At 61.3% G+C, this 11,194-nt stretch overlaps 1 protein-coding gene across 3 annotated transcripts; it reads right to left on the bottom strand.

Annotated features, from left to right (window-relative positions):
* Positions 1 to 1,011: 1,011 nt before the first annotated feature.
* LOC103048657 (sphingomyelin phosphodiesterase 5-like) lies at positions 1,012 to 10,666 on the bottom strand. Of its 3 annotated transcripts, XM_025176376.2 has the most exons (10): positions 10,087 to 10,666; positions 9,303 to 9,471; positions 7,817 to 8,843; positions 6,786 to 6,858; positions 5,853 to 5,993; positions 5,683 to 5,772; positions 5,356 to 5,419; positions 3,900 to 4,053; positions 2,699 to 2,838; positions 1,012 to 1,817 (listed from the first exon to the last, which is right to left on the bottom strand). In XM_025176376.2, the coding sequence occupies exons 3-10, from the start codon at positions 8,726 to 8,728 to the stop codon at positions 1,679 to 1,681; spliced, it is 1,713 nt and encodes a 570-aa protein (XP_025032144.2). In that variant the 5' UTR covers positions 8,729 to 8,843; positions 9,303 to 9,471; positions 10,087 to 10,666; the 3' UTR covers positions 1,012 to 1,678. The 3 variants fall into 3 exon arrangements, with proteins under 3 accessions (XP_025032144.2, XP_088004880.1, XP_088004879.1); XM_088148754.1 differs by lacking the exon at positions 9,303 to 9,471 and having other exon boundaries at positions 7,817 to 8,050; positions 10,087 to 10,663; XM_088148753.1 differs by lacking the exon at positions 2,699 to 2,838 and having other exon boundaries at positions 10,087 to 10,662.
* Positions 10,667 to 11,194: the final 528 nt, after the last annotated feature.

Here is an 11,194-nt window from a genome sequence, read left to right as displayed (position 1 = left end):
ACAGGCAGGACTCAAGGGAGTCCGATGCTGAGCCTCCCAGCCTCTTCCAGCTGTAAATTCGGGGTCAGCCCAGAACCTGGGCTCAGCTCCACAATAGGGTTCTTTCCTAGGAATGTCCCTTTAATGGTTTCACATGGTGAAGGCACCCGTGTTCCTTACTGCAGTTACCTCACTTCCTGTACCGCCAACGCCGTGCTTTCTGCACCTGGGGTCTTCTGCTGGTGCACACGCACGCTCAAACCATCTTCGGTCAACGTTCTGGACAAGAGCAAGGTACCCGGGGGCTCCTGCTGTTGACCCCTCTGGGTGCAGGAGACCAGGGCTCGCTCTCTGGGACCTGCTTGCTTTGCAACTGAGGGAAGACCGCTGGGACCCTCCCCGACTTCTGGCGTTTGGGGCCCGTCTCCCCAGAAACAGCAGAGCCCTAACTGGGACGCTGCAATTGCTGGGCGACTGATTTCAGTGGACAAAAGCCAGCCCAGGAGAGGCCCAGTCATGTGGGAAGAAACTGGTGGCAGCACTCCGGGCTCCAAAAAGGCCAGGAAAGCTGGGCAGAGCAGGCCCCCCGAACTCTCCCCAGCCCTTTAGCAGCAGCGCTCCGAGCTGGCACCCACATTTAATTTGGGTAGCAAGCATTGCATCTCTCCTCTCTGCGCTTCTGCTCCTCGCTTGCCTGCCCCGGAGGCGGTGGAATCCGTACCAAGCCCTGCGCACGGTTCTGTAGGGGGAGTGGATGCTCCCCCCAGCAGCACAAGGCCCTCCCAGAGCTGCACGCTGCACCCTGCCCCACAAGAGATCAGCCTTTTGTGCCAACCGGCTGCAAAGATGTTTACTCAAGAAGTTTGACACAGAGTCAACAGCAAAGGCACCAGGAAGCGACTCCTTTCCAACAGGACCGCCTCAAGCCTCATGCCCAGCTGAAGTGTTAAAGGGTTGGAGCCCCAAGGAGCTCAAGAGGGCGCGTTTCCGCATGCCTGAACGGTGCCACAAATTAAGACCACCACAGAAATGTTCTGCTCAAATGCAGTAAATTATTATATTTGGGGCCTTTCTGTTTCTTGGAAACAATTCAGATGTTGCTGAAACATTCAGTTCTATACATGCCTGACACAGAATGTGTAATCTGGGTGGTTAGATTTTTATCTTGGGAGGCTGACAACATTTGGGTGATAGTTACGAAACTGAAATTGCACCTTGTGAAAAAATACTGATTTGATGGGTGGGGAGACTCCAGTTCTCCAGCCAAAATTCTGTACCGGCCCTTCAATAACCAGCATAACCTGGATGCGGAACAGGCCACGCCAAGCACGGTCCAATCTCGCTCTCCACCCTGCCCCATCTCGTCTCAGCCTCGGCTGTCTTCACGCAGCCTTTTCTTGGAGGGCCAAGATGGGGGGAGGACTAAGAAGGGGCAGCTCAGACACGTGGGTTCACCTCTTGGACAGAGGACTCAGGACTTTGGATTGATGGTCCCAGCTGACCTGGGGCAGCACTTATTTTTCACCAGCCGCTGGGTACGGGAGACCGCAGTAGGCCACTTCTCCAGCACCTGCAATCATGCCAGCCCTTCAGCCATCACAAAGCTCCCTGCTCAGCTTCTGGTTAAGTAACTGCTTGCCCTCGCCCTGCCCGTGACTGCTTCCCATCCCTGAAGCTGGGGCTTCAGTTCACCCGCACATCACGGTGGGTCCTTCCACACTAGGGCTACCAGTTCACGCTTCCGGCTCCGCCACCGAAGACACAAGCAGCCGCAGTCCAACGGGCAAGTGATCCGAGCAGGTGGCCAACTGGGTGATGAAGACGACCTTCTCCACCGCCTGGGAGGAAAGGGGGGACACAACAGCAAGGGGGTTAGAGCGGGCATGCAGCAGGCCCAAGGCGGGACTGAGAGCCAGGAGCCAGAGCGGCTGCCCGGACCACGTGTAAGGACAGTAAAATCCCGAGTCCTGAAGGATTTCAGGCGGTCACTGAGCTGGAGCGGACCCCAGGGGCCGGCCGCGTCCTGCTCAGGGCGGACTCGGCAGTGCGGAGGCTGCTGCCGCTGCTGCACCGTCTGCTTCAGCCCTCCGAGAAGAAACTCCCTGGGCCCAGAGGCCATCGGCCTGCGACTGCTCGCAGCACTCACTCCTCACATTTAGCCAAGCCTTCGGTCTTCCCCAGCTGGCCCCGGCTGGAGCCTCAAGAGCCCCAGAGAGCGGTGGAGCGCCGCTCTCACGCTTCCCCAGCCCTCCTGCAGCCCTTCCCAGGCACCCCCCCTTCCCACTCTCCTTGTCACCTTCCACAGGGCCCTTTGAAAGCCAGAGGGGCAAGGGGAACGTTGCTTCTTGTTCTCTCCCCTTCTGGAAGGAGGGGAAATCTGCCATGGTGGACGTGGGATCCCTGTTATTATGGAGACCGCCACTCATTTCCCTCCCTTCTAATCCCTCCAAGGAGTTGCGTGGGCGTGAAAGCAAGAGAGAGAGCCATTGCCTTAGCGTTTGGGATTGAGAAAGTCAGCCAACTTGCTGGAAGGCATCTGCATGGCTGTTTTTTTCGGGGGGGGGGGGACTGGGTTCCTGGCCTTCTGTTCCCCCCCACCCAGGTCTTTGGCCAGCGGGGAAACCAGCCCCGAGGGGGCAGGGTGGGAGGTCAAGCATTCTGGGGGACGTGCCGTTCCTGGCAGAATTAGACACCCAGCAGATCCCAGGAAAACACCAACCGCATCCTCGGCTGGGTCAGCAGCAGCGTGTTCAGACAACTGGGCTCTCCCCAGCGGCACCAGACGCTCTCAGCCCAGCTTCCACGGCAGACCCAGGGATCTCTGTGCGAGGAAAGCTCCTCTTTACGAGCAGGGGCTGCCTTGCGAGAGAAGGCAGCTCTGATGAACCAGTGCGCAGCGTTAGGCTTGACAGCTTGGTTACCGGCGGTGAAAACGCGAGTGGGGTCAAGTCGGCTTAAGGGGCTTCATGGGACTCAACAGAGAAAGCGACTACTGAGCACGTCAAGAGGGCGAAGAAAGAGAGCAGTATCCCTCCGACCCCAGAGATCTGGCGCTCCGCACAACGAGGCGGCTTTTGTGACTTGAGCACAGCGAGGCGATCAGAGCAGATAAAGAACCGCCAGTTGCATGAGCCCATTTCCGTGAGGAAAAGAGAGAGCAGGGCTGCTCCCGGGAGCAGAGTGGGCTGGCAAGGAGGAGGCCTCCCTGGTGGGCTTTCCGCTCCTTTGCCAAGGTTCCACGGCGACGCTGCCTGGTGCCAACGGGGGGGCGGCCCTTGTTGGACTGCCTTGCCCAACCCTGCTTCGACTGGTGCTCCCGGGGCCCTTCTTCGGCACATGGGGCGTGGTGCCGGGACCCTCTCCCTGCGCCAGCTCTCCGCCCTTCCTTTTCCTTTAGGTCCTCCGGCTGCTGGAGTGGCAGGGGAGGCCCGTCAGATCAAGCGCACGCCTGGGTGAGAAGGAAGCTCTGGCGGCTCGTCCTTTTGGGAGTTCCCTGGGCTGCTCCCAGGAGGCCACGGATCCAGCCCCTTCTTGCCACCCCCCGGTTACCCCGGACTCCCTGCCTCATCACCGGCTCCACCAAAATGTGCATCTCTGCCTGGAGCCCCCCGTGGAAAGCCAGCCCAGGGGGTCTCTGGCGTCTTCTCAGCCAATGCCATCCCAACCACCACAGCCTGCCCAGACTGGCAGTTGTCCCACCCCCCAGCTGCTCAGCAGGTCCCCCCGGATTTAAACCGCATGGCCCCCTCCCTTATTCTTGATGTGCTCCCCCTCGCTCAGAAGCAGCAGCTTTTGCAGCCCAGAAGACCAGGGGAGGCCTCTGGACACTCGGCTCCCTGAGCACGGCCACTTTGGCCCCACTGGGAAGGGCTTTCCTGTCTTCCCCAGCTGACCACAGGCTCTCCGGCAGCCCAACTCACTGTCTGCAACGCCACAGGGCCCGGGTGCTCCCGGTAAAGAGTGTAATCGATGCGCCGCCCTTCTTTGCCCCAGGGTGCCGAGGGGTCGGAACCACCATCGGCCAGGATGGGGCCCGCCAGGTACTTCGTCCGCTCCTCCGGATTCTCCAGAGTCCTGGAAGCAAAGCCAGAGTCTTTTTGGGGCTGGGCAGCCTTAACAAATCTAATAAATAAATAGAACCGCGGTTTTGGGAGGGACTAGAGGTCATCTAGTTCAGCCTCCAGCAGGGTGCAACATGAGCAAAAGCAGTCTGGACAGGAGGCTCTCCAGGCCCTGTTCGAAGACGTCTGGTGAAGGAGGACTCACCGCTTCACGTGGCGGGCGCTTCCACTGGCTAACGGCTCATGCAGTTGGGAGGCTCCTGGTCTCCAGCCTAACCCTCCTCCTTGTAGTTTCCGTGTGCTGGTTCTGGCCCTGCCCTTTGGGGCAATGGCACATAAATCCATTCGCTCTTCAGCGTGACACCCCTTCCTATCTCCCCGTCTTTGCCTCAGAGGCTAACCCCGTGCAAATCCCTTCACTTCGTTTGCAGACTTGTCACCATCTTGGTAGCCCTGCCCCCCAAACACATGCCAACCCGTCGCTGTCTTTTTTGAGCAGGGGTGCCAAAGCTGGACACTGGACCTGGCCAGGTCAGAAGAGAGCAGACCAATTGTTCCCGATTACACAGACTCTGTGCTCCTGACCAAGGTAGCACTGGCCTTTTTAGCAGCAGCAGCATCACACTGCCGGTTCACATTCAGCGTGTGGTCGAGAAGGACCCCCAGGCCCTTTCACAGACACTGCTGTCGAGCCGGGTCGCCTCTGTCCCAGACTCGGGCCCTTCGTTCTTCTGACCCGGAGACAGAGCAGCGCTTCTCCCGGTTCAGGCCCACCTGGTCGTTCAGGCACCTCTGCTCACGGAATCCTCTCTTCCTCCTCCAAGTGCCGGCCGTGGCTTCTGAGGAGACCAGAAGCAGCCCCTACCAGCCCACTACAAGCTTCGCCCAAGGAGCCCATCACCTCCGTATGAAGAGGAGCCCCTGTCAGAGGCTCATCTGGGAGTTGGACCATGTCCGTTGGGAAAGGTTTGCTTAAGGCCTCAATTAGACCTGGGAGGCAGCGAGCCTGAGTCCTGCTTCAGGCACTGGGGCGGTTTGGGCCAGTCACCCTCTCTCAGTCCCAGAAAGATGCCGGCGAGGGCAAAGCTGCTTCGAAAACCTTGCCAAGGAAACTGAGGGACGTGTCCAGGCAGCTGCCAGGAGTCAGAGTTGACTTGATGGGGGAGTGGGGGGGGAACAGACCTTGACTTGGTTGGTGTCAGGTCAGGCACAGCTTCCTGCCCCCACCCCGGAAGGAAGCCAGCTTGACAGGTCATTCAGCAGGGTTCCCTGTTCCCAAGCCCGACATTCATGGACGTGGACCAAGACTCCTCACCTCTTCAGCTTCTCTGGGGTGGCCACAGCCTCATCATAGATGCGCAGAGAGTTCATCAGCGTCCCTGTGAAATGCAGGAGTTGTTGCTCTGGCCTCCCATCCACACCCTGCACCCTTCCTATCCTGCACAGAGCTGCTTCCTCCAGTCACCCGCCAGGCACAGGCTAGGGGAAAAGACCAGCCGCCCCACCCTTCCGCTCCTGCTCCAGTCCCTTTGGATCCGCCCTGTGGCAGGAGAGCTCAGGAGCCACCACATGCCCCGTGACCCCAAGGTAAGGCTCCAGAGAGACCGCTGGGAGAGAGAAAATGGGGTGGGGGATCACCCACCGATTGCCCCAGGCTTGTCCTTGCGAGGACAGATGCGACAAGGGTCTGTGTAGAGGCTGAAGATCTCGTGGCCTTGTTCCCTCTCATTGCCTAAGGAGAAAGAGGTGCATGAGAAAGGCAAGCGAGCGGGGGCCCCCTCTGTGCTCTGCAGCTCCCTCCACGACACCCACCTGGAGAGCAATTGTCGAAGTTGAGGTCCCCACAGTAGATGTCAAAGGCTACCACGTCCCCTGGCTGCGCGTGAGAGTCTTGGAAGAGCTGCACCCAAAGCAGACTAAGGCTGAGCTGGTCGTACCGGATCGGGCCGTCAGCTGTGGGAAGTAGACGGCAGCCACCTGAGCCTCAGGGCTACGCCAAACCCCAGTGGCTGAGCATCCCAGGCTCACCTGGGCCCTCTGCTTCCAGCGCAGGGACGCCACCGGACCAGAGGCAGGGAGGCCCTGGTTTGGAAGACTGCCCAACAGGCCGAGAGAGCCGTAGGGCAGATACTCCCCCCAGTGTGCCCCCCACCCCCTCGCCCCAAGTCATTCAGACAGGGCAGGGCAGATCTCATGGCGAGCAGGTGAGTCCCTTCTGGGGAAGAGGGAGACACAGAGACATCCACAGCAAGGAGTCAGGACAGCGGGAAGCCCATTTTTCCACTTCGCTACCACACTTCCTCTGGCCATCAGAGGCTGACAGCCATTGAGCTGGGTAGAAGACATTGGGCAGCCATCACAGAATCCTAGAATAGGAATGGGCCCCGGAGACCACCTGGCCCAACCCCTGCTCAGTGCTTCTCTGGCAGAGGACCAGCCAGCCCCTATTCACAGCCCTCCAGTGAAGGCGAGCTCACCACTGGTGGAGCGGCTGTAGAACTAGTTCGGGACACCCAGCCTGTGCCTCCTTCCCTGCAGTTTGGACCGAGGGGGACTACATCCACTCCCTCTTCTGGGAGGACCCCCTTCCAGGCACTTGCCCTCAGCCACCGGAAGACCCCCAGACCCTTGTTTCGCAGCCCTTCCTGCCTTGGTAGCCCCCGGGGCTTTCTGGCTGCCGCGCATCGTTCCTGGAACGTTTCACTTCTGCCCTTCGAGCCCCCCTTCCTGCCTTGACTCCCTTACCTTCCGGGGCTTGCAGGTGGGTACAGCTCAGATATCCAACGACCCTTCGCCCTTGGCAAGCTCCCAGCTGCACCTGAGTGGGCAAAGCAGGAAGCAGAGGCAGGCTGAGCCTCCGTGGGATGTGGGGAGGCTTTCCAGGAGAAGCTGCCCCCTCGGGTTGAAGAGCTTCACAGCACACCTGACGCGATGGGCCAGCAGTGGAGAGACCCGCGGGGGCCCCGGTGTGTCAAGGACATCAGTGGCCCTCAGGCAGCTTCAGACACGGAACATCACGCTGGTATCATGGCATTGTACTAATCTATGGTCTAACCAGACTTGGGGAATTGTAAGCAGGACCGTGCAGAGGAGGTCCCCTACGAGGCAAGAAAGGGCCAAAGAAGAGACGAGGGGCCCACGAGGCGGGGAGCTTCATTTGCACAGGGTTTTCATTCCCTCTTGCAGGGAATGCTTGGGGGGCCAGTCAGCAAGGGGCTTAGGCTTGCACACAAAGCGCCACGGTGGCCGCCCCAGCCCCAGCCACCCAGGGTCCAGCCTTCCCTGGGCAAGGGCTGGCCAGGAGTCTCAGGCGTGGTACCCTTACTCCCCCCCCGTGGCATCGAGGCCCAGAAGTAGCGCAAGCCAGTGCTCTGCTCTGACCCAGCCCCAGCCAGCTGCAACGTCATGCCGTGCTCTCCCCCCAGGGCGTATTTGGGCCCCACTTTCAGGCCGGGTCTCCGGGGGAGTCCAAGAGAGGAGAAGCCACCCCAAGGACCCCTTGCTTCCTACGAGGGCCTGCCCCCCCAGTTATGGAGGAAGCTAAACAGCCCGCCCTTGCACAACCACATCCACACCACTTGTGGGGTGCAAGGGAAGGGCCAGGTCTAAGTGGGCAGGCTGTGGGGCAAACTCTGCTTCAAGCAGGCTAGTGAGACCAGGCTGCAACAGGATGGCGTGGACTGGAGGAGAGCAGGATCCTCAGGGCCTGCCAGGCTGAAGTCTCCGGAGCCCACTCATGCGTCTACTGCTGCAAGGAGGACCTGGGCTTGGCTCACCTGTGCACACAGCAGGCCCTTGGCACAGAGGGCATCCTCGCCGGTGCCATTGGGGTAACAGTGGAACTCCACCGCCAAGAGCGGGTAGCGGCTGGCCAGGAAGAGCCCGCTGTTCAGCAGCTTCGGGGCGGAGCAGGCCTGCAGGCCGTAGGTGCCCACGTCATAGACGATGTGCTCGAAATGGGGACTGAGCAGCTGGCACAGGCGGGCGGAGGCCCGTGGGTCAAAGACCTCCTGCAGGCACAGAAAGTCCACGTTGGAGGGGAAGCAGGTAGAGATCTCCCGGGGCCCACTGGCCCTCGCCACTGCCGCCGCCGTCCCTGCCTCCCTCTCCATGAGGGGCAGCTCCACGGTCATGTTGGCTTGGGGGTGGCTCCGGGCTCTGGCAGGGGGGCCGGGTAGCCTGTGTGGGATGGCCGGGCCGTTGTGGGGCTCACGGGGGCCACTGGAGGCGGAGCACTGTGCTGTGCACGCCAGGCTCTGGGCGATGTGGGTGGCACGCCACTGCGTCCGCCACAGGTTGCTGAACTTGGCCAGCCCCTCAGGCAGCAGGCAGAGGTTCGCACTGACGAGGCCGATGGCCCTGGCCCGGCCGGGGAGCGCCCAGGGCTCAGGCGGGGCTCGGGCGGGCGTCCGCAGGTAGGCGAAGGGGCGCCGCGCTGCCTGCAGGGGCAGCCAGACCAGGAAGGCCAGGAGCGAGACGGGGCTGTAGAGCAGCAGCAGCAGCAGCAGCGGCGGCCCCCGGACCGCCACCCGCAGGGCCAGGCGCGCGCAGCTCGGATTCTCCGCCGTGGTCTGCTGCAAGGCCAGCAGCTGGCTCGTCAGCCAGTAGCCGGGGAACAGGATGCCGTTGGTCGCCGTGGCCAGCGCCCCCAGGAAGCGGCTGGGGTAGGGCGCCTCCCGCAGGCCCATGGCTGGAGCGCGGCGGCGGCGAAGAAGAAGAAGAAGAAGAAGAAGAAGGGGCGGCTCCGGGAGTGTCCTGCGCGGGCCCCTTCGCTGCTCCTCCGGGGCGGCCGGCGGGCAGGCGCTGCGCGAAAGGAGAGAGAGCGCGCGCGGCGTGAGGCGCGGAGGCAGCGCGGGCTGCGGCTGCCGCCCGCCTGCGGAGAGGAAGGAGCCGCCGGGCTCCCCTCCTGGGCGGGCGAAGGGGGCGCCCGGGGCGGGAAGGGCGCCAGCGGGACCCTGACTCGGGAGCGCGGCGCGGACGGCCCTCCCTCCGCTCGGAGCGGGTCTGCAGGCCGGCGCCGAAGGGCTCCCCGGCTCTGGGCGCCGGCCCGGGCCGCCCCGCTCGAGGCTGCCGCCGCCCTCCCCTTTCTCCGGCTTGGGCCCCGGCCGGAACGGCCAGCGGTTTGCTCTGCGCCCGAGGGGACGGCCCCGAAAGAGGCCCCAGGTCGTCGGGTACTTTGCGCCGGCATGCCCTTTCTAGACCCGGAGCTGAAGAGGAGAAAATGAGGACGCGGCGGGCGGGCTGTTTTTATTCTTGGCCTACCTTTCAGGGATGTTGTGTAGGGAAATAAAAGATGCCCACAGCACAGTAGCTGTATAGAGTTGGTGCTGAGTGGTGTTGGCCGCAGTAGTGGTGGTTACTGTCTGTCAAGCCAACCCCAGCTTCTGCTTCCCTTGGCAGCTCTTTCAGAGGTGGCTTCGCCTTCCTACAACTGAGATAAGCAGCCCCAAGTCACTCGCTTAAGGAGAGCTAGCACGCCCGGTCTCCTGGCTCCTAATCTAGCACCGTAGCCACTAGACCAGACTGCTCTCTTCTTGTGCTGAGTGGTGGTGATGGCGGCGGCGGTCTGTCAAGGCCACCCTGACTCCTGGTAACCACCAGGACAAGATTTTCCTGAGCTGGGCCGGGGACTGAGGACTGGCCTTGTCCGGACCAGAAACCTGACAGAGCAGCATGCTGGCTGAGGTAGATCCCTTCCAGAAGGAGGCCACAGAAATGTCAAGCCACTTTGATGGCAAAGTGAAGGTGTTTCCAGGGGGAGGAAAGGACCCCAGCGTGCTGATCAACTGGGAAGGGGACACGAGGAGGACACAGAGGAAGCCCTGAGCTGCTTTTGCCCCCCAAGCGGAGAAGAAACAGCCCTGGAGCATCAGCAGGATGAGTGCCACGCGCAGGGGGGCTCCCAACTCCCGCGCTGAGAGGCGCCTCCGCCTGGCCAGAAGAGTCCTCTGCCTCCAGGCCCCGGGTGACCTCCTCCACTACCAAGAGCGACCTGGGGCACTATGCCTCCGGTACATCCTGACGCCACCTGCTTCGCAGCACTCACCTCCCCCATGCCCGGCCGGAGCATCCACGGAGTTCCTCCCAGGGCCCGACTCGGCAGGGACCTCGGGAGACTGAGGCCGCGCTGGCCTCAGAAGGCACTTGCCGGCAGCGGTCAAGTGCTCCACATAGCTGGGCGCCCCGTCATGCCTGCCCAGGATCCACCTGCTGAGGCGCTTGAGAAAGGCAGGTTGATCCGGCTCGCAAATTGCCTGTGACCAGGCAACTGACTAACAGGTCTTGCCTCCTTACAAGCTGATTAGAGATTAACTTCCGTGCAGCTACAAACAGCTCCAGGCCAAAAGTCCAATCAGAGCAATGGGCAGGGAGGGGCAAGGCCTGGGCTTCTCCCAAGGGTCATTTCCAGGAGAAAGTCTCTGCCAGGGTGGGGGAGGGAGAGGAGAGGGGGAGGGGAGAGTCCCCTCCAGATTCCCGCCCGGCAGCCTGCTTGGAACAGACCCCAGGGACAAAAGCCACCATGGGGACTCGGAAGGGAGAGGTGGGCCTTGGCCAAGGCACCTGCCGCGATTGTGGCTGCCAGCTGAAATCTCCTCTTACCGGCAATATTCCTGAAGTGGCTGTGCCACTCTTTTGCCAGTCTGGCCCTTCCTCAGCCACGCCTCCCCCCGCCCCGGCTTTATCCTTGTGCTCACACCTTCCATCTCCTCCGCTCTCGCTTCCGTTTCCAGAAGCAGCAAATACCCCTTGCGTACCTCTGTCTCGCAGACAGGGAATTCCGGTTCCAAGATTGGGGCTGCCAGAAAGATTGTAAATTGCTCCTGTCAGTTGAGCTTTGCTTGCGCTTGCCAGGTGGAGTTTCCGAGGAAGCCTTATTGCTCCCAACACGTGCCCTGCAAAGATCTGAGGCAGAATTGCTGGAGGGCCTGGTTTATTGGGAGGGTGAGATGTATTTCAAGGATGTGCCAGGCCTCGATTCTTCAGTAATAGCTGATGTGCAATCTTGTTTTCCACCTTGGCATCTCATTCTCTGCATTATTTGTACTAATGAATGGTAATTCAGTAATCTCCTCCTGAATTACTGTGACGAAGGGACAGAAGGAAGCTGAGGTTACGTGGACATGCTTGCCTCCACTGGAAGGTCAGCTTGCCTG

Source organism: Python bivittatus, unplaced genomic scaffold (genome assembly GCF_059951505.1).
Source record: "Python bivittatus isolate LINGU-HERP-01145 unplaced genomic scaffold, Pbiv_v1 ctg000590_np1212, whole genome shotgun sequence".
Lineage (NCBI taxonomy): Eukaryota > Metazoa > Chordata > Lepidosauria > Squamata > Pythonidae > Python > Python bivittatus.
The sequence above is the reverse complement of the archived record's forward strand: the minus strand, read 5'-3'. Positions and strand labels throughout refer to the sequence as shown.

Excerpts from the sequence above, each read along its gene's own strand:
- LOC103048657 (XM_025176376.2), bottom strand. The coding sequence starts at position 8,728 with ATGGGCCTGCGGGAGGCGCCCTACCCCAGCCGCTTCCTGGGGGCGCTG. Across the intron at positions 5,994-6,785 it reads CCACCTGCAAGCCCCGGAAG|CTGACGGCCCGATCCGGTAC; the intron begins GTAAGGGAGTCA and ends TACTTCCCACAG. Across the intron at positions 5,420-5,682 it reads GGACAAGCCTGGGGCAATCG|GGACGCTGATGAACTCTCTG; the intron begins GTGGGTGATCCC and ends TGCATTTCACAG.